Source organism: Artibeus jamaicensis, unplaced genomic scaffold (assembly GCF_021234435.1).
Source record: "Artibeus jamaicensis isolate MK-2021 breed Jamaican fruit bat unplaced genomic scaffold, CSHL_Jam_final contig_851, whole genome shotgun sequence".
Taxonomy (NCBI): Eukaryota; Metazoa; Chordata; class Mammalia; order Chiroptera; family Phyllostomidae; genus Artibeus; species Artibeus jamaicensis.
In genome coordinates this window covers 9041166-9062086 of record NW_026521986.1, presented here as the reverse complement: position 1 = coordinate 9062086, position 20921 = coordinate 9041166, and the positions used below count along the sequence as shown (strand labels likewise).

The 20921-nt window shown below is 45.8% G+C and overlaps 1 protein-coding gene across 4 annotated transcripts in view; it reads right to left on the bottom strand.

The window, feature by feature from the left end:
• Positions 1 to 655: 655 nt before the first annotated feature.
• Positions 656 to 20921, bottom strand: part of RAD51B (RAD51 paralog B) — a 512857-nt gene continuing 492591 nt past the window's right edge. For 2 of the 4 annotated variants that reach the window (XM_053673262.1, XM_037125885.2), the window contains exons 9-10: positions 9518 to 9596; positions 656 to 1527 (exon numbers count right to left, since the gene is read on the bottom strand). In XM_053673262.1, the coding sequence (XP_053529237.1) occupies positions 1500 to 1527; positions 9518 to 9596 (107 nt within the window). In that variant the 3' untranslated portion in view covers positions 656 to 1499. Of the gene's footprint in view, positions 1528 to 9517; positions 9597 to 20808; positions 20874 to 20921 lie in introns of those variants that run through there. The other 2 variants (XM_037125882.2, XM_037125884.2) reach the window with 2 other exon arrangements.

The following is a 20921-nucleotide window of genomic DNA, read 5'->3' as shown; positions in this document are numbered from 1 at the left end:
CCAGTCTGGAAAGTCGGCCGCCCCCACCTCTGCTAGGTCTACCAAACCAAACCGGTCTCCCCTTCCGATGCCCGAGGCACCGCCTGCTCCCCAGGAACGCCGTCCCCGACTCTCTGCAGCCCAGTGACGCGCTTCCCCTTTGCCCTGGCAGCACATGGCCTGAATGTGCATCTATCACGTCACTTTATTTATTCTGAGCTGTTTTATATTGTCGTTAATAGAATGCGAGGCTTTCCCATTCCCAGTAACGGAGTTCTCAAGGACGACGTTCATGTCCTACTGTTTTTCAGCTTTGCTTTAGCGCTGCGTATGTGCTCAGTAAACACTGAGTGGCTACAAGGACTTGGTTGTTCAATGGTTCTTGGCCGGTCTGTACCTACTTTGTGCACAGCACTGTGTTGGGTACAAGTAGGAGATACGAGATAGGCTAAGACTTGATTCTAGTCTCTGAGGTGTTTAAAAACCTCTGTGGGGGAAATAGGTACAAAGTGGTTATACAGAGAACAGCTTAGGGTCACTAACAACTTGCATAAGAGAGGTCCCAATGCCAAAGGCTGGGAAGATTTGGTGCCTGGTTTTGAAGGAACTGAAGGCCCTAGGCCTGCAGTAAACCAGTCCTGGAGCTTTGGTGGGAAGCCTCATGGCAGCAGGAGGGGGAGGCTGGGTGTTGTGCTGAAAATGACTAAATTATCCTATGGGTCACCAATTGATTTATTTGCTAATTGACTGGCTCAGCTTGGGCTTTAAATCTAAAGAAATCATTCCACCCTTTATTAAATACTGCAAGAATCTCATTCTTTGTTCTGCAGGGCCATACACAATATATTAGTGAAACTTGAATTTACACCACAATAGTTGTGCCACTAATGACCTTCCAAATGCCACTAATACCATACATGTTCTGCCTCTCAGTTGGATCCAAACCTGTCAGCGAATTCTGAGCCCATCGACCTCCCTCTGACACGAGAGCAGACTCCCGAGCCCATGCCCGCCGCCCCCAGCCACCCATCTTTCCATGATTTCACCTCTGAATCAGTCACTCTTTGGAGACCCCGAGTCTCATACACCTCCTCTTTTTATTTGGTGGACAATACTTTATTCGGAAATGTTCCTCCTGTAATTACAAATCCTGTTAGTCATCCTCCTCCTCTCCCCATGGGGATTGTGGGCTTTAATTAATGAACGTGGTTAAACCTCTTTGAGGTGCCTGGTTGAAAGGTGCTATATAAGTGCAAATTATTATTATTACGGCCATTGACGTCCCATGGCGGCAAAGCCTACAGCCCCAGCGCATCTAGAGGCCTGAACAAAGGCGTCTTCATCCTCGCTGTCCCTGCGAGGTCTGAGACGGCTGGCTCAGTGGTATGAGGGCAAGTCTGCTACCATCTCAACAGCAATCAAGTAATTAATCCCCATTACAGTGGCTTCCGTTTCCTTTTCCGAGCAGTATAGTCCTGTTTCATTTCACAAATCACGTCCCCATCAGCTCTAGACAAAGGTCATAGTGTCCTTATGGCCTCTGTTGGCCTAAAGGAGAAAAAAAGAGGGAGAGAATGAAAGTTTGAAAAAAAACAACAAATGTTGCTGTCATGAAATGCATGAACTTTTCACAAACAGTCTCAATAGAGCCTTCCTTCCAGCAGCGGTCCACTCACATGGACACCTGTCTATCGTACCGCATAGGTGTGTGTTCAGGCCCCGCAGTGCAGGCCTGACTGCCGACAGCTGCAGACAGAGGGAGTCTTCCTGGGCGGGGTGGGAAGAGGTCATCTGGAGAAGCTGGAGCCCCTCTCTGGCTTCCTCCTCTACCCCCAGGTTTCCCCCGAGAAAGCCAGCTGCCATCTGCAGCCAGGAAGTCCTCAGAACGGCGGGGACCATGATTTAGACATCCCTTGCTACACCTAGCATAGCCCGACCCTTAACAAATGCCCAGTACTTCCGCTGTGAGGGTAGCCTCTGAAAGCAGCCCGATGGGGGAGACTTGGCCTCTCAAAGGGACGCTGCTGACCAAAGTGCTCCTTACGAGGTTGTGCCTCAGACCCTTTGTTAGCGTGGACGTGGGTGAGCCTCAGGGGGTCATGTCTTCATCTGCCTCCATTTATCCTCCCTATTGAAGGGCTCCTTCAGGACATGGGTCAGTCTCTGTGGGAAATGATTGGAAGCACAACAAAAGAACTTGGGCCCTTTGGGGGGCCTTCAGAATTCAGTAAACATCTGGACACGGAAGGCCAGGTTCTCAAGCAGTTGAGCTGGGAAGATGTCAAAAGAGAGAAAGGGCTGTGTGTGCAGGGCAAGCTCTCAGTTCTGCAGCGACGTTTGTTGCAGAGAAACACAGACGCCCCAGTAGGTGGAAGGGAAGACTTTTCAAAAGCTCCTCTACGTGCCACTTCTGTGAGTTCAGCTCCGCGGTTGTCGCCTCTCATGGTGTGTGAGGAAATAAAGGTTTTGCATGGCAAGGCAGCAGCATGCGATGGCTGTCCTGATACTGCATGTGCTGTGAATAACCCACGGTTGCGTAAGCCTGTCCAGGCTCTGGCTGTGAAGCATTTCGTTATCTTAAAGGTTTGTAAAGCACCTTCTAGTCATAGTAACTTGGATTCTCATCATGAGCACCTTTCCATTGACCAAACACATGAAGTACTGAGGCTAAATGATTTATACTTCTTGGTGAAGTTCAGGATCTGAACTCTGGACTCTCTGTGTTCCCTTTATTGTTGAATCAATCCATTTAGAACACATTAGTCAGCGTGATTTATTAGTCACGTGGCACTGATCAGCATTCCCCAGTGTCCCCAAAGCTGTGAAAGAGACTGGTCTCTGTCAGCAAAGAAATGCCCCTCTCACCAGCCTCGGGGCTGACTGCCAGTCGGGGTCCTGCGAGTTCTCAGGGGACTTCCTGGTCACCCCAGCTGGAACGGTCTCTCCCCTCTGTCCTTCCATGTTCCATTTCTGAACCTTGGTACTCTGCGTCACAATTTGGCTCTGATTACACTTATTTCGTCTGGAAATAACTAGATTAGGAAAGCGTCGTGAGTTGGAAGGAGCAGAGGCTCGACCCATACCTGCGGACTGACATTCCTGAAATTCGGCTGAAATCAAATACCAGGTGGAACACGGAATCCTTCTGGAAGAGGTTTTCAAAAAAAAAATCTACAATGTGGATGGATTTGACGCCTTTTGGTATTATTACCTGGGCGTCTTCACAGATGCAAACTGTTAGCTCTGCAAAAATAGCCAAGGGCCTCCAGGGCCTTCTTGAGGAGTGTGGATTCAGATGAACTACAGTCCAGGCCTTGGAACAGAGGGTTTCTCTACAACCTTATTCCAAGTAACATTTTGTTCCATGTTTTAAAAAGTTGTGGAGACAGGAAAAAACATTTTCGGGAAAAAGAAGTGTTTAGTCTCTGACTTTGGCCTCAAATTCACACCCCGCCTTGTGCTATAAGCACTAGCAGCAGTTGTTCAAACATCTCTTGCACAGTGAGATGTGCGAGATAACAGCAAAATGCATCCTAACGTTTCTGCCTGGGGCAGATCCCATTTTGGGTGGGGGACCAAGGTTTTTGGGTGCTGATTGGTACTGTCACTACTGACTGTGATACCCCATTTTTCTAGTCTAGACTCTGCTGAAGACGATCCTGATGGCATTTTTAACACATAACAGTTATGTGGCAGTTGGACATTATGCGGTGAGACCAGACCCAGGGTCTGTACTGCTGCACCACAGGACTCATCCCTGTAACCCGGCTCCTCTGAAAGGGGTGTGTCACTGGATGCTCAGCTCCCTCCTCCTGGAAACAGAACTCCCACAAGTGGCTGTACTCCTGGCCATCCAGATTAACAAGTACATCCGCTCTGACCAGCCTTTCTACCTTTTGATACATACCCAGAGAAACGCTCAGACCTGCATACCTAGAAACACGCACAAGAGTATTCGTTCAATTATCAAATCATTGAAATTTCCATCAATACAGGAATATTCCAGATACGGAATATACCGTGCTAGGGTACATTCACACAGTGGTATGAATATACCAGATAACATACGGGACATTCAAACAGTGGATGTGCACACCTCAGTTAAAGTGAAAGAACACGATCCACGTGTAACATGAACACACTGTGGAAATGTAATGTCGAGGTACAAAAGCAAGTTATGGAATGGTGTTATACAATAAACCATTCATGCAAATCTGGAATGCTCTCAAAACAAATCCCCATTTGAGGCTAAAAGACAGGCTAAAAAAATAGAAAAGAAAATGAACAAAGCAGAGGGCTAGGATGGAAAGATGTCATGGAGGGAGTGTGAAATGAATGTTAAAAGAGAAGAGAATTGGACAGATAAGAGTCCTTCCTCATTTTCTTTGGGAAGCTCCACACCAAGAAGCCGGCAGAAGCTACAAAGGACAATGCTCTGGCCTGGATGAGCTTCATGAGGCTGCAGTGGCACCTAGCAGCCCAGGGACAGAGTTACAGGCCTGCTCTGCCCTCTCTTCTGTGACCTCTTGGGGAGAAGTTCACTCTCTGCCCCACTGAATCTCAGGCTCTCCGCCCAGGCTCCCACAAGAATGCCAGGCTGTGTGCCAGGTGTGTGGGTGGTGTTGACCAAGCAGACACTGCCATACCTGAATGGAAATACATTGAGAATCTTCTGGGTCATTTTGAGTCCCCCAGGCAGAAAACACTCAGATGGGTTACTGATTCAGACTGAAATCTGATGAACTCAGATGGTGGGTGGTATTTGGAGAGAAAGAATTTTTCAATAAATCATCCAGTTGGCTCGGTGACTAAGAAAATGGAGTAGAAGAAACTAACCCAACTTTGTGACGAGGGAACAAATAGAGGAGATTAATGTCTTTCCCAATATGCTTTAAAAGGCCATCAAACAACCACTCTTGATTTTACAAGAAAGATGAGGCACACAGCTTTCCAGCTCCTAAAACATCATTGTTTTACTTCTTTGTTTTTGGTTTCTCCCAAGTCCCTATATCAGGTGGTTAGAAAAACAGGAAACTGGCTTTGTTTTCGGCACCTTCCCTGGATCCACCTCGGGGTCCCTTGGGCTCTCCTTAAATTCCCCATCTCCATCCCAAGGTTATGCTGCTCATTCGAACCAGTTAAGTGGAGGATGGCACCAGAATCCAAAGGCAACCTGTCACACCTGATCTTGATCTTTTTAAAAACAATATAAAAAACCAATTCTGCCCTACTGAGACACGAAGCCATTAATTCTGCCCTGTTCAAAACAATGTGGCTTTTGTTTTTCAAATGCTCCCTAGATTCCTGAAGAAACTGGGAGTGCAGCGCAGGCAGCCAAGCAGGAGGCACTCCCTGAGCCGACCTCTCGTGCTCCCTGGCCAGCCCCGCTCTGGGGTCTTCTTCTTGACCAGACCCCAGGGCAGGCCTTGATTGCGATGAGCCCCACAAAAACCTGGGAGGCTCCCAGAGAGTCGGGCTCCTAGTTCTCCCTAAGCTTCCTGCAGCGTCAGCCACACAGCCTGGCTGCTTTCAGCGACAGGATCTTTATTTCTGGCCGTGACACAGAGGCCCAGGGGTCCCAGCTGTGTTCTGGGTGCACAACATTTGGGACTTCCTGGGGAAACCAAGGGCACAAGGGCAGACAGGAGTCCGTGAACTCTCCCTTCCCTCTGCAGCCATGTGGTTGTGGGTCCACCCCACTGAAGCCCATTCCAAAGCCGACTCCTGCTTTTCACTCTCCACTAGGTCCTGGCACCCCTCAGCCTTACTCTGGGCTAGCCAAACCTCTAAACTCTTCCTCTCCATGGTTCTGGGGCTTTCATGGTGAACTCTGAGGACAAAAGAAAAAATGGATTAAGGGCACCTCCCCCAACCCCTTCACCTTTCCCACTTCAGTTGCACAAAGAAATTGAACTATCCTTTGCTGGGACCTGGTGCCTTGCAGAGTTGAACAGTCAGAAGCTGGTGGCTGTGAGCTCCTTCGCCTTTGGGGCCTAAGTATTTCCAGGGTCTTGGGCCCAACCCTGAGAGGCCAGGATCCCCAACAAAGAAGATGCAAAGGGCGGTATTACCATGGTAATGGCCTGAGCCAGGCGGCCTCCTGAAGATGCCGGGAGGGTGGGTTTTCTTTCTTTTCCTTTTTCTGTCCTCCCCCCACCCCCCTCCCTTGCAAAAGGAGAATAGTTCCGCTTTCTATTTTACTACAACAATAGCATGGACCAGCTCCTTCAAGTGTTTCAAAAAGCAGCCTGAGAAATCTCTAAGCAAGCCCCCTAGTCTCTCAGCCTGCAGTTTTATTGTCCATCCGTCCCAGTGAACAAAGGGGAGGGAAGGGTATCAGGCTCCCGGTTGCCGGCTGTTCCCAGCATCCTAATCCTTGAGAACCGGTGAGGGGAAGGGCCTGTGGAGTGGGAAATCGAATTCTGGCCTCACCTTTTATTCTTTCCCTCTGCCTATGCACTCGGGGGCTCCTCAGGTATTAGAAAACCTGGATAGCAAGCCAGTAGGCATCTTGAGGCTTCTAAGGGGATAAAAGGCCCTGACGATCATTCCCGGATTCACTAATAGTCTCCTCCCATCCCCCCACCTCAAAAAAGGTGGCCTGTTTGGGTTATTCTTTCCCACCACTCCAGGCTGGCTCCATTACGGTGGCTGAAGGTGCAGCCACAAGTGGCGGGCTGGCAGCGTCTCCCTCGGCCGGTACCACAGGAGCTGCCCCCTCTCTCCCAGCCCTTCCCCTCCCTGCTCGCCCTCCAGGCACCAACGGCACACTGCTCCCCGCTCCAGCTCCAGGTACCAACCTCCGTGCCAACCAGGGCTCTCATGCCAGAGTGACTGCTCCCACCAGAAAAGCTCATTGGCCTCGACTGCTGGTCCCTTTATCCAAGGTCACTACCCAGGGATCAAAGGTTTCTTTAAATCTGGGGAAATGTGCAGGTGTTTTTTAGTTCAGTCACCTGGTAAGACTGGGGGCAAAAATAAGCTCTTATGTTCCCATGTGCGGAGATCTCAAGGATATACTCTCCGGGGCTGAGGGAGTGAAAAGCACACCACCTCCCAGGAGAATCAGACTCAGCTGTCCCTGGGGAGGCCTGGCGGCCACGCAGGCCGAGGACGACAGTCCGAGTAAGAAAAGCATTTGCATTGCAACCTCCGCACAGAAATCCAAAATGTTCACGCACACAGTCGCACAATAAATATTTCATGAAGCAATCAAATGTGTTGGTTGTGACTCATTCATTTCATTTTATCACCCACTAATGGCTTGTGACTAACTTGCAAAGGACTGAAACGAGGTCAACATTGTATTTTCAAGCTGACAAAAATCGTGTGACAGAGATTTTCTTAAGATCATACCAGAACTGGAACAGAAATGCCGGGGTGGGGAGTCCCTCCAGTAAAGGAGGGGTCATCATTTTTCCTAAGGGTCACAGCTTCTTTTGCTTTTCTTGAAGTCTCGGGAGCACAGAGCTAGAGGAAAAGGCCTGCCCCGAGGTTTGTGTTCAGTGGCGTTGCTGACTGGGGCAGAGGGTTTTTGCTGCCTTGGGGAACCTCGACAACCTTGGAGATGGAGGTGTGGCTGGAGGGAGTGGGATGGACAAACAGCTTCGAGGTAACCAGAGGAGGCTCTGCCGCCTCTCAGACGTTTCTGTTTATTCCTTGGGTTCTTGGATCACTGGACGCTTTCCTGAAATTTTTTTCTTTCCTGGACATGCTGTTCCAGGTCAGCCTCCTTCAGTAACCCATTTTCTCCCCTGTTCTCCAACTTTTTCTAATAGGCTTTCTTAGTTGTTTTTAAAATTCAACCCATTGATGGTGATTCCAGTCTTTACTTTCTCTAACAACTTCCTCTTTGCTGTCAAAGTCATGACCTTACCGGTGAGTGTCAGAGAGGCAGCCCTGGGCATGTTGATTCCACGAACACTATCCTAAAAGTGACCCCAATCAGACCCCGTGTAGAAATGCTATTTACCAAAAATGCCAAGACTTTCAATACAAGTTTTCTGGATAGAACTGGCTCTTTCCCCCCTGAAATTGTTCTATAACCTTCCATAGAATTTCTTGAACTCTTCGTCTAAATTTGCTATTTAGTAGACTTCTGATCTTTTCAGAAAGGCTCTAAAAATGAGGACCCTGAGCCCCACGGTGCACTGAGTAAATAAAACTGCAGCCTCCTGATTGCTTGTTAGTTATACCCCCTCCGAGAGTGTGTGACAAAGGGGCCTGCTGTTTGCTTTGGTTAATCTGGTCTTAAAATCTCTGCTCCTTTGTCAGAAAACAATATTTGCAATTGTAAAAAAAATATTTACCAAGGAACTTGGATAGCACAAGTCAAAGGCTAAGAGCCAAAGGTCAGGAGTTCTTACCCCAAATTTCCCTGGACCCGAGCCCCTGCTGTGGGGCTCGGCTGCACCAAATAGACACACCGCTTCCTGGTCCATCATGAGGCGGACGTTTTAGAAGGGGAGGAAAGGGAAGGCTGCCTGCTCTTCTGTCAGAAAAGCATGAGCTCTCCAGCCTGCCCCACAGTATTCCTGCTAGATCTCTGCAGTGCGATGGGTCTCCCTGGGGAGATTGTAAGTACTCACCCTGTTTCAAAGACCTGAGAAAAATACTCCACTCACAAAATCCTTGAGGGCAGATATTGCTCCCATGGGCAGCAATGACAGTGTGGTCCTCTGTGTTTCAGGCTCTACGTCCACCCATATCTCCGGATTGAACCTCCTGCCTGACATCGGGGGACAGATGTGTATCCTGAGCATTTCTGTGGGGAAGCTTCTCAGTTGACCAAGGAGTTTGGGACATCAGACCCCGTGGGCTAAGTTCAGTGGTGTTTGAACTGATCTCACGTTCATTGTTTTCTGGACAGACTTGCAGTTGGCTCCCTTTCTTCCCTAGCAGAGTACCCAGCATCTGGGAGTGAACCACCACCACAGATCAGTGAGTTACAGGCTGCTTCACCACAAGCCAGGCCTCACTCGGCTCCTTCTAAGGCCCAAACCCATGTCATAAGGTGCAGGTCAGCAAGGCCTGGTCCCCAGCTGGGACGTGAGCACAGGGATAGGAATGGAGTCACCAGGAAGAGGCGGCGGAAGGAGTGCTCATGGAGCCAAAGTGCCCCCAGGCTGCTGGGCACATGGCTCTGCAGTCTGCTGAGCAACAGGACTCTGAGGTGGCATGGGGTCCTCCACCCCCAGTCACAGGTCACCGCCTGCTTCCTCATACCACAGGATCTGCCACAAGGACCGGGGTGGTGGCAGTTCCTGGCTTGCTTGGTTTGATCCTCATTCTTTGGTCATCTCACCCTGTTAGAAAGTTCTGTGTTCTCTCTGAGACCCACCACTACCTTCTGTCATATTCTTGCTACAACTGCCAATCTCTTTCATGTCATCAGGATACACAGCATTGGCCAATTCCCCTTGGCCTTTGATTCTGTTCTGGAGTAATTTCGATGAGGAGCATAGCAGTAATCACAATCAGCCCTGAGCAGCCCTGAGCATAGTCAGCTTAAAGCAATGGCTTAATCCAAGGGTCTTACCTTGAAGAACCAGGCCTTCCTTCCTGATGCTGTAGACAAATGAGATGAAGGGAGCCAGAGGGGACTTGGCGATGAGAATCTGCAGATCAAGCACATATGGCCAGGGTCAGTCCACGGGGACGTCAGGATGAGCCCCTGTTCAGTCTCCTTTCCGTACTGAGACAAACTGGTCCCACATGACTACAAACCATAGGGCTTATTTTTTTAAAAATTATTTTAGAACCAGATGAGTGTTAGTCTGTCAATCAGTTGATTACCTTAGAAAGCTATATATTTACTGAGTGTTCTGCCTCCAAGTGCCATATTCTTAAACCAGTTTTTCTAGAAATAAATTTTATTATCTTTGTCACTTGCTTAAACAGTTATCTCTCTTCCCAATGATAAACCTAGCCTAATTTTATTCATAAACCTGTTTATTTTACAAAAAGCATTTTTCAAAGTTCCCTTAAGAGGTAAAGATTTACCATCACTGTGGATATTCAAAATAATTCGCTAAAGGCAAAGCCATGGTAGGTTGCTTTGTTGGCCCCAACTCTTCACTAAGTCTGTATTCCTACCTGTTACCATGTGACTGCATTTCCTTTTAGTTAAGGTGAAGTGTGTTTCTCATGCCCTTTTACTATGGTTTGGACACATGACTTGTTTTGGCTAATAGGTTGTGCCAGTTCTCAGACTAGGCCTCAGGAAGCCTAATATAACTCCACTTAATTCTCTTGTGCTTCTGCTACTGCCAGAAAAAAAAATACGTATCCAAGCTAACCTGCTATCTCAGAATGAAGACAAGAGTCACGTGGAGCAGAGCTGGCCAGCCAGGCCCATCCCCAGTGGTGACCCCAGGAGACCCACGTGCATATTAGTCAAATGCTCACTGCTGTGGGCCCCTGAGATTTTGGTGGTGTTGTTGAGCGTCACTGCAGCAGGAGTTGGCTGATGTACCAGGCAACACAAAACACCAAGACTATTTTGAGCAATGGCATTCTCCTAAAAAGATACCTACCTTAAAGGGGATGGTCGTTTGGTCATTACCACTAACTCATTATTATAACTCATACGATTCTACAGAACTTGTAAGGACCTACATCATTTATTATAATATTTCTCCTAAAGGAAGATGAATTTCAGCTTCCCGTTCTACAAATGAACATCATTGAAAATAGTGACCATTGGGCGCAGAGCCACTTTGGTAATCAGGGAGGCAAGGAAGAAGGAAGAATAATTTCAAATAACCAAAGGCTCACATGTAATATCTCAGTGTATCTCGATTCAGCAAACATTTACTAACTGTCAACTATGAGAAATGGTGGAACATTTACTGACTGTCAACTGTGAGAAATGGTGGAATAATGCGGTGAAAAGATCACAGGTTTTAGTCCTGGAGTTTGAATCAAGGTGCCTACAGCAAGGCTTGTAATTCCTGCCTCATAGCCATCCCCCTTCTTCCTTTCAGTGAATAACCCCTCAAGTTCCAACACTCCTCTGCCTCTTGTGCAACTAGGGTGGCCACGTGACCACATTTTGACTAACAGAATGTGAGTGTAAGTGGCAGATGGAACTTCTGGATTACAGTTTCATAAGAAAATGGTGTGCTCTTCACTTTCTCTTCCCCCATCCCAAGAACAGGAACTGGATTCAACCACGTGGATGTGGACATCCTGGGGGATGACAAAGCAGCACAGGAGAAGGAAGCTGGGGGACCTCGTAAAGCATCAATGCCTCCCACCTGGGGTGACCTGTCCACCTCAGGACAGAGCCACTTGTCTGAACCACTGTATTCTGGATGTCTTTGTTACTGCGGTGTAGCCTGAATTCTAACCAGTACTGGGGCTGTGCACAACCTAACTTTTTGGGGCCTCAGCTTCCTCACATGTAAAATGGGGACGATGCCACCCATCTGAATGGGATGATTGGGAGGATTACAATAAGTATATAACATGCCTTTTATTGTGTCCAACTAACAAGAATATTTCCAACCGACTCATCATACATGCTTCCCAAGAACTCCCTAACTTTCACTCCTTAGAAACCAATATTTCTCATTTCCAGAAGAATTCAACTCAAGGTGAATCTCTAATTTTTACACTTGCTTCAAAGTTGTCTCAATAAACTAGCTCATTATTCTCAGGATCAATGAATAGATAGGGGCATTTACATCTTCATGTCAAAAAAATCTCACTTTTAATGGAGCCCTTCTGACACAGACAGTTTGGGGGTGGTTCAATGTGAGGTTTATGGAAGCCCCCGGTCAAGGGAACCATATGATAGAAGCGAGGGCAGAGCTTCTCAGGCTTTAAAGTGGCGTGAGTCACCGTGGGTTTTGTCAAAATGCAGAATCTGATTCAGTAGGTTTTGAGTGAGGTCTGAATGTCTGCATTTCTAACAAGCTCCCTCACCTGGAGGGACCTCACTTGTGGAAGGACCTCCTTCTTGTGGAAGCAAGGGGTTTGGACAGGCCACTGATGAATGCTGTGCCCTTCTCAAGCAGGGTTTAAAATGGTCATCAAAAGGATGATTTATGTGCAGTTAGGAAAAGGAAGTAAGCAGTTATGGCAGATGAATCCCCCTTTCTTTTGGGGGAGGGAACTTTCAGGTCGATAGATCAAAAGCAATCTGGTGAGGGGCAGCCACCTCTGGGAGAATGCACTGCAATGTGGCCTTGGTTCTGACATGCTCAGCATTCTTACTGACCTGGCTAAGGATGCCGATGCATTCAACCACATCCGCACAAGTACGGGTTCCAGCAGGGAACAGAACTGACGACAACTGCTACCCTAACAGAGCTTATATTCTAAAGGTGGCAAAAAATAAATAAATAAAGTGAGTAAGTGAAATATATTGTATGATAGATTAAATGTGTTAGATGATTACATAATCATACCTATATGATTATATAATAGAGGAAAAGGCAGAGAAAAAGCATAGCAAGTGCATTGGATCAATTTTACATAGAGTAGTTAAGAGAAGACCTCACTGAAAAGGTGACACTTGAACTTGTGGGTCGTATAACTAAACTCATGGATGGGATGCTGACTACAGCAACAAAAGACGAAAAATATGGAGAAAGAGTTAATAGATTATATAACCAAAATATCAAAACAAATCTTAATTTGGTTAGGATATTGGGACGAATCCTACAAACCATTTAGGATTCTGGTCATATTCTATAGGTTACAGAATGGGGAGGTAAGATTTAGCATTCGGAAAATGGATCAGGAGTGTTAGTTAACTAAAGTTCAGTACAAGTCGGTTGTGAGATACACAAAAATCTAGTGTGGTCTCAGGCTATATCAACGAAGACAGTATCTAAAACAAGGGAGTGATTCTGCCCTGCTCCACATTCAGCAAACCTTGTTGGGTGCAATGTGTTTGGATTAGAGCCCAAATGCCAAAAGGGAAACTGACAGACAGAACAACCAGAGGATCGTCAAGGTGGTTAGACACCCAAAGCAACCCATGACCACAAGCACTTCGATGAAGGCCTCATGGTAACAGTCCTGATGTGAAGGTGCATGTTGCTTTTAATATGGGTTTTCCGACCTGGACATTCCGTGGTGTTACACAGCAGAGAAGGTAAGTGTAAATGAGATTTCTGGCCTAACAGATTTCAGAAAAAAAAGATGCTTGCCAGATGTCTTTGTGAATACAGATAGACTCTTCTCTGTTCTGACTGGAATCAGTATTCCATGCCCTGGGCATTTATGCCTTTCAAACTATACGTTATCTTCTCCCAAAGCAAACAACCCTTCCTAGCAGATCATTTGGGCTGTTCCGTTTCAGATGTTCCATCATCCCATAAACGCGGGGTCCTCTAATCACTGTCTGACTTGGGCTGTTGCCAAGTGTCCTTCTATCTTCTTAAATTAGATAAGGCCCTGCAGGGAGGGCCTGGCTGCTCAGTAAAACTCAAGGGCCTTGGCGAAAAAATTTTATCACATCGAACCCCATGTACAGTGTGTGAAATTGGCTTTGAAACTCTGAGGATTCACAGAAATATGTAGTTGGCCAAGAATGAGTGCAGACACGTGACTCAGAAAGCTCAAAGCTCCACCAGGCAGGTGTGTGGCACTGTGAGGTGTTAATTCCACCTCCTGCAAACAGCCAGATTGTTTCTTCTTGAACATTTCCTTCATATCAGACCAGCTCAACTCTAAATGGCTCACTCATTTATTCAATCCCTCCTTCAACAAACATTTATTGAGTACCTACTATGGGCCAAGAAGATTCCATTTGCACCGTGTGAATTCACACTTTATTAAGATTTCCATCTGTTTGACCTCAATTTATTTCTTAGATGTATGTTCTGAATTCTTGACAGGATTATGAGGGTCAGGGGCATTTTCTTTGATTCCTTACCCTTCCCTTCCAGAGGGCCAAGTCCCAGGCTGTGGGCTCCTAGAATGACTGACGGGCATTCTCCCCACTGTTCTTTGCTTTATCCCCAGGTTGCACGTGTGAAGGTGTCCCCCAGTTTACAAGTGAAAACACAGAGGTCTAGGTGCTCGGAACCAAATGTGGAAGGCGAAGTCGGCCTGTGGAGCTCACTGGCCTCCCATGGCCGACCCTCTTCTCCTTTCAAGTCCATCTCTTCAAGCACTTGTTTTGCTCTGAGCAAATAAGTTGCTGGCCGATTTTCTTTCATTTTAAGAGCTGATCAAAACTGTCCAGTGTTACCCTTTCAGGTGTATTTGTATTTTAATACAAGACTCTCTATGGAGAGTAATAAATCCAAAATGGCAGAAAGTCCTACAGGATCAGGGTGGGTGGGTAGCCTTCCAGAGTTCCCAGAGTGTTGATGATGACAATAACAACAGCAGCAGCCAGTACGCAGTAGTCCTCCCCACAACCCTTTGAGGGTGGTGAGGCCTGGATTCCAACCGAGGTCACCCGGTCCTATAGACCGTGCTTTTAACCAGCCTGAATGACAGTGGCCTGAATTCAGCATGCACACATCAAACCAATTCCCTGAGATAGGAAATCAAACAAGGCAGGATACTTAACAGCAAAGAGGGTGACATCCCCCTTGCACCATCGACATTGCCCAATTGAAGACGAAGAAAACGACTTGACAGGGCCTCCGTGAAGGCTTGGATGTTCATGAACTTCCACATCGTCAGTTTCTAGATGTCCAAATCCCACCTACTCTTTGAACCCCCTGTAAATATCAGCTCTTCCAGAAAGCTTGTGCCTATTTCTCTAGCCTACGGTGATCTCTCCTGAATTCCATCATACTTTATCTGTTCCTCTCTAATAGTAGTGCTTTTCCACTGAATCTAGTGCTTTCTCCACTGAGTTTACTACCATGTATGTGAAGGCAGAGACCATCATCATCATCATTATTGCTGTTTCTTCTGGTCCCGCCAACCTCCAGTATGGAGGTATAAATGTAATAGAAGCCCAATTATGAAACACATAGATGGGTGAGTGGATAGATGCACCAATTGGTGACTTTCAGAAGCTCTAAACTCATACCCATTTTGAGAACTTATCTGGCATCCTTTCCCCAAAGTTGGGGACTAAGAAGATGCCATAGAAAAGAGCAGGCTGCCCAGTCCGTCACTGCCAAGGTTCTCAGCTTGGGCCAGTCCAAAGTCAAGTCTTTAGTTTCAGCTCGCTATAGCATCACATGTTTTTCCTGGCCTAATCCCACTTCCAAGAGACTCAGAAAGTGGAAAAGGAGCCATAGAACAGAGAGTGCTGGGCATAGGAACCTCAGGCTTCCTCCAGAATGGCGACACCTTCTAGGGAAAAAGCCTGTATAATCTTCTTAATGTATGGCTGTCACCCTCATCTGGACCGACCCAGCCTATCCCTTCTCCTCCATGGGTGGCCAGGAAGGCCAACGTGGAGCAGGCAGCACAAAGATGTCAGAAATCTTGGGCAAAGGCTATCCCGGAGGCTCCTTTTATAGCATTTTGGCAGCTGCCATGAGTTCTTGCAATAGAGCCCCAAACTTAGGAAAAAGTGAGTTTCGCCTTTGTGGCCCAGGAAGGCAGACATGAGTAGGCAGCCATGTGCTGACAGTAAGCTGGCACCAATCCCTCCACTTCTCTCCTCTAGTTCCTGTGCCAGTCAGGCTTCCTTTAACAGTGGTAATGAATCCTTCCTCTCTGCTGTTTCCTTCCCCTTCCCACCCACCACCCCAACTCTTACACTGGCCAGGGGTGAAGGGCAGACGGAAAATGTAAGCAGCAGAATTTTTTCCTATTGGGGCAGGTGGTAGGCCTGGTGTGCTTGTCTATCCCTGCTCTCTGCTGCAAGATATAGAGCCCAAGACTATGTAAGATATTACATATCTTAGCCCAAGCTGAGACATCTAGGAAGCTACTGAGGTGCATAGTTCAGAAATATGTCTTTGCATCCATCTATCATCTCCTATCTTGCTGATTTTTTTTGAAGCCCTGTCTCAGTCTCTCCCATAATCAGCAAAATTATGTGGTTGTTGATGAATTCAGCGGCAATGTCCCAGCTGAATGTTTCCAATACTTTCATCTGCGTGCAAGGGTGCTGCTGACGGCAAGAAAGGCAACCCACTGACTTTGAAATGTCCTGCAACAGGTACCCTACTATCTCACTTCAGCTGGATGCCTGGGCTAACAAAACCCATTGCTAAGCCAAACAAACCTTTCCTCTAGCTGTGCCAACTGTCTGCGACAGAAATCCTTCATGCCAGGGATTTTCCTTTTTGTCCAAGACTCAGAAAAAGGTTGTTTTCTCAGCTGCTTTGAAGCCTAGGAAGAAAGCCAGGGAGGCGAACAAGCAGCCAGTCTCGCATCAGATAATTCACAGGCTTTTGATAACCTCGAGTCTTCTGTCCCTTCCCCAGGTTGAGCTGAACTCTCCAAGCCAAGGGACAGAAGGGCCGGACATGCTCCAGACAGGAAGATCTCTGCAGCTGGAAGGAGGCCACAGGATCGGGGGGCTTGAAGTGTACCCCGTGATCTCAAAGGAATTCCCTAGCAATTGTGTTAAGAAGAGCTGGAGGGAAAGGTGGCAGAGGTCCAGCTCCCAGCCCATATCTGGATCTCATACTGATTAAAATCTGCCTCATCATTTGGAAAGTCACTACAGAATACTGAGGCCTCAGTACAAAAAGCTCTGCAAGATGATGAGGGGGGAGTTGAGAATGAGTTTAGTGGTGTCTAAACTGTGTTCTCAACATAGGGGAGACCTGTAGAAGCGCACAGTGCGGGACAATGACAGGGCAGGAAATGACTTGAGTGGGTGTGAAGTCGTTCGTTTGTGTGCATGTGGCCTACTTCACAGCTCTTTCCATGCAAGGTGGAGACGGAAATTAAGTCTGATCCGAACCCTTAATGAAACACAATTCTAGACCCTGGGACGATTCTGATAGAAAGTTTAACTCTGAGGCTATAAGATCTTATTCCTTGGTAGAGTATCACTGTGCTTTTTTAAGTAATATCTGGTGATTGCTTTAAAATGTTTTTCTATAATACATCAGATTCCCAAAGTACATAAACTAAAAGAGCTGGGTCCTTAAAGAAAAAAATCATTTCTTCAGACTGATGGGATATCAACTCAGTAAATCATGGGATAGTAACAGTTCATGGTTAAAGTGGCATTTTCAGTGTCTCCCCCACCCAGCATTTTGTTATGAAAAATTTAAAACATACAGCAAAGTTGAAAGAATTTTATAATGAATACCCATAAACCTACCCAGTAGACTCTGCTATTAAAATTTTATTATACTTGTTTTTATCATTTATAAAATCATTTGTCACTTATCACATCAACCCATCCTATTTTGTTGTTGCCGTTTCATTTCAAAGTAAATTGCAAAAACCTCAGTGTACTTCCCCCTAAGTATGTTAGCATGCATTTAATTAACCATAAGCTTAATATCTGTTCATATATTTTCAAAATCAAATTGAGGCTTATCCTGTGAACTTTAGGTGTGGTTCAAAAGAGTAATTTTCTCCAAATTATACTAAAATTAGAGACAATTTAGTGACTACACATATATGATGGTATGCAAATTTTACAAAGAATATAGGCCATTAATTATTTCTAAATGAAGTATCAGATTTATTGAGATATAATTTACATGGAATAAAATACCTTAAAAATATTTTATATATTTATTTTTAGAGAGAGGGGGAGGGAGTAAGAAAGAGAGAGAGGCAAACATTGATGTGAGACAGAATCATCGATCAACTGCCTTTCCCAAGCACCTCGACCACAGACCGCAGGAGTGTGCTCTGACTGGGAATCGAACCAGTGACCTTTCACTTTGCAGCATGGCACCCGCCCAAATGAGCCAGACCAGTCAGGGAAAATTCTTTTTTAATATAAACATTTAAGCCATAAATTTCCCTCCAAGGGCTGCTTTAGCTGCATCACATAAATTGGTATGTTGTAGCTTTGTCCTCATTCCCTCAAAGTATTTTCTAATTTTCCCTGTGATTTATTGTGACCTATTTAGCGGTGAGTGTTTATTTTGCATTTGAGAATTCCCCAAATTTCCTTCTGTTATTAATTAATAATTTTATTCCATTGTGATTAGAGAAGTTTGCATGGCTTCATCCTTTTAAATTTATTGAGGCTTGTTTGTGGCCTAATATACAGGGTGGGAGGAAAAGTAGGTTTACAGTTGTTCATATGCAAAATAATACAATAACGAATAAATAATGCAAGAATAAACTCTGTTTCACATATTCACTACTGGAAACCTACTTTTGCCCAACCCTGTATAGTCTATCCAGGAGAATGTGATGTTGCATGTATGTTTATAATTGTTACACCTTCCTGAAGATTCACCCTTATATCATTATAAAAATGTCCTTTTTTTCCAGTAATAATTTTTGTCTTAAAGTCTATTCTGCCAGATATTAGTATAGCCACTCAAGCTCACTTTTTGATACTGTTTGCATGTTACATATTTTTCTATCCTTATGCTTTCAACTGACAGTCTTTGTTCTGGCAATTTGAATACAGGACCCCCCCTTCTCCACTCTCTAAAAGTAGATCATTTCCATGAAACCTTTTCATAAGCTGAAATAGCACAAAGTAAAGGTGCAATTACCATTAATTTATATGGGAAAAGATCTGAGCATTCCCAGACTCAAAATCCCATGCATACACTAAGATTTTCTTTCATTTACCACAATTAAAATATTTAATACATCCAGTTCCACACTAAGGGTAATAATCTCATGAACTCTCATAGGCTACTCTGATACCTTAGGACACATCTTGCTAATGGATGCACAAAACAAACTGAGATACAGCTCAGATGCTTGTAGACGCAGTCCAAAGCTATGGCAACTTGATGCTGAAATGCTGGGTGTAGGTCCCAGGGAAGGAGCTTGGTGGTACCTCTCTTGATGCTTCTCTAACCGCTGACCGCTCCTGTTGCTTTCAGTCTCTTAGCCCTGCCTGGTAATGAGGCTGCAGGCAACCGTGAGGATAAGAAATTGCCACTGATTATTTTTGGCAAATGCCCTGTGGGTAGTACTGTTCACACAGACCAAGCTCCGAGTCAGGTCAAATAGTGACAGCTCTCTGGGTTGGGACTTCAGGAAAGCTCCAAACCCGTCCCACCCCCTCCAGTGGCTGCAATGCTGTTGATTGTAAAGCTGTCCCAGTGGCAAGACAGTCGGCTGGAGAGGGGAGAATGGGATCCTGGAAAGTTAAAATGCTGCAAATCTTGTTCTTACTGAGATTCACCTGCTTTTCTTGAATAGACATTCCTCGGATTGTTGTAAGCCGTTAGTTAATTTTCAGAATCCTGGAAAAGTTGATTTTGACAGTTTTGTCAGTGTTCTAGTTGCTTTTGTGGAGTTGCGGATTTTGTGCCTCACTCCACCATTCCATATGTTGAGTATCCCCAGCCAAATGTTTAAGCTGTTTGATTCATGATTCATCTTTGTTCCTTCTCCCCTCTTCAACCCTGCTTCCTTTGTTTTCTATCTGACGCATTTTCTCAATCCAAGATGATTGTTTTTTGTTTTTAATCCACTTGATGTTTGTTCACATATAATTTAAGATACCAAATAATACCACTTTGCATTATCTTCCATCACTTTAACTGAATTTATGCCCATCATCATATTTTTAATTTCTAGGAGCTCTTTACTGTCTTGTGACTATTTCTAATTCAGCACAACCTAATCTTGTTTTCATATCACCTTTAACTCTCTGAGGATACTAATTATAGGTTAAGTTTTTTCTGAATCTTGCTTTACCTCTAATTCCTCATGGTTCTTTGTTTTCTCTTTGGTGTGAACAAAGTCTGATGACCCTTGGCTGTTCAGACATATTTAAGTGATAAAATATATTTTACTCTAAAGATATAATCAGAAGCCCTGTGTATACAGACAGTATTTGTCAAGCGGCGGGACCGCTGGAGAGAGATGGTGTCGATACATGAAGAGACCTTCTCAGAGGCGGGCGGACAGGAATGGAAGAGGGCTCTCCAGTCTCTAGGCAGGTTGCTATGTTCCAGGTGTAGAAGCAGGGCCGAGAAGGGGGCTGCAGACTCACCGTCCGGCAGACGGAGCCCTCATTTCAGCCGATGCTTCCCCTCGTCCTCGGCTCTGTTTGGAGTCCCGAGTCTGAAATTTCTCTAAGTCACTTTTTCCAGAGATCAATTCTGGCCTTCATCCTGGCTATCCAGGGTGAGAAAGAAGAATCTAACCATTTTATGTATTTCATACACAATTTTCAATGAAGCGGCTGTTTTCATCTCCTCGGCCTCCTGCGATGCCTGGCCCTTCCGAGTCCTGGGGATCTCGCCAGAGTTCCACTGCTACACTGCACTGAAGGCAGCTGGATTTACAGTTTCCCCCGATAGACCTGTTCCACACTGGGTCGCTGCCTGTCTCCCAATATTTTGTTCAAAACTGCTGATGTCTCAAAGAGATTCTCAATCACTTTGCCCTTTTGGGATATATTAAATTAAAACACAATAATTTCACAAATGTCATGGATGAAGAGCAACATAAATGGTCAAAACATCCACAGTAACGCGGAGGCCCCCTTTTTGAGCCCTTGTTCTTCCATGTAGAATCAGTCAGTGATCGGTGGCATTATCAGAATGTGAGCTTTGAGGGTCAGCTACATACACAAACACCACACCTCACACACATGAGAACTATATACACCAAGTGACTCCTCTCAGGGGTGTGCAATCTAGTGTTAACGATCATGAAATCATTCTTATAGGAGCTAAGAAAAGGTGGCTCGGGGCGAATATCATCATCCTCGTTACAAAATGTAGGACGCCTGTAGCCCATCATGGCCGCCAGTCTTGGCTGTTGGGGTTTGAGTGCACTCACCTCTGTAAGCATCGCTTTCCTCATCTCTGAAATGAGCATAGTAACACCAACCCCACAGGCTTATTCTGAGAATGAATGAAATGAATGGCATTAATGAAAACTGTGACACTTCA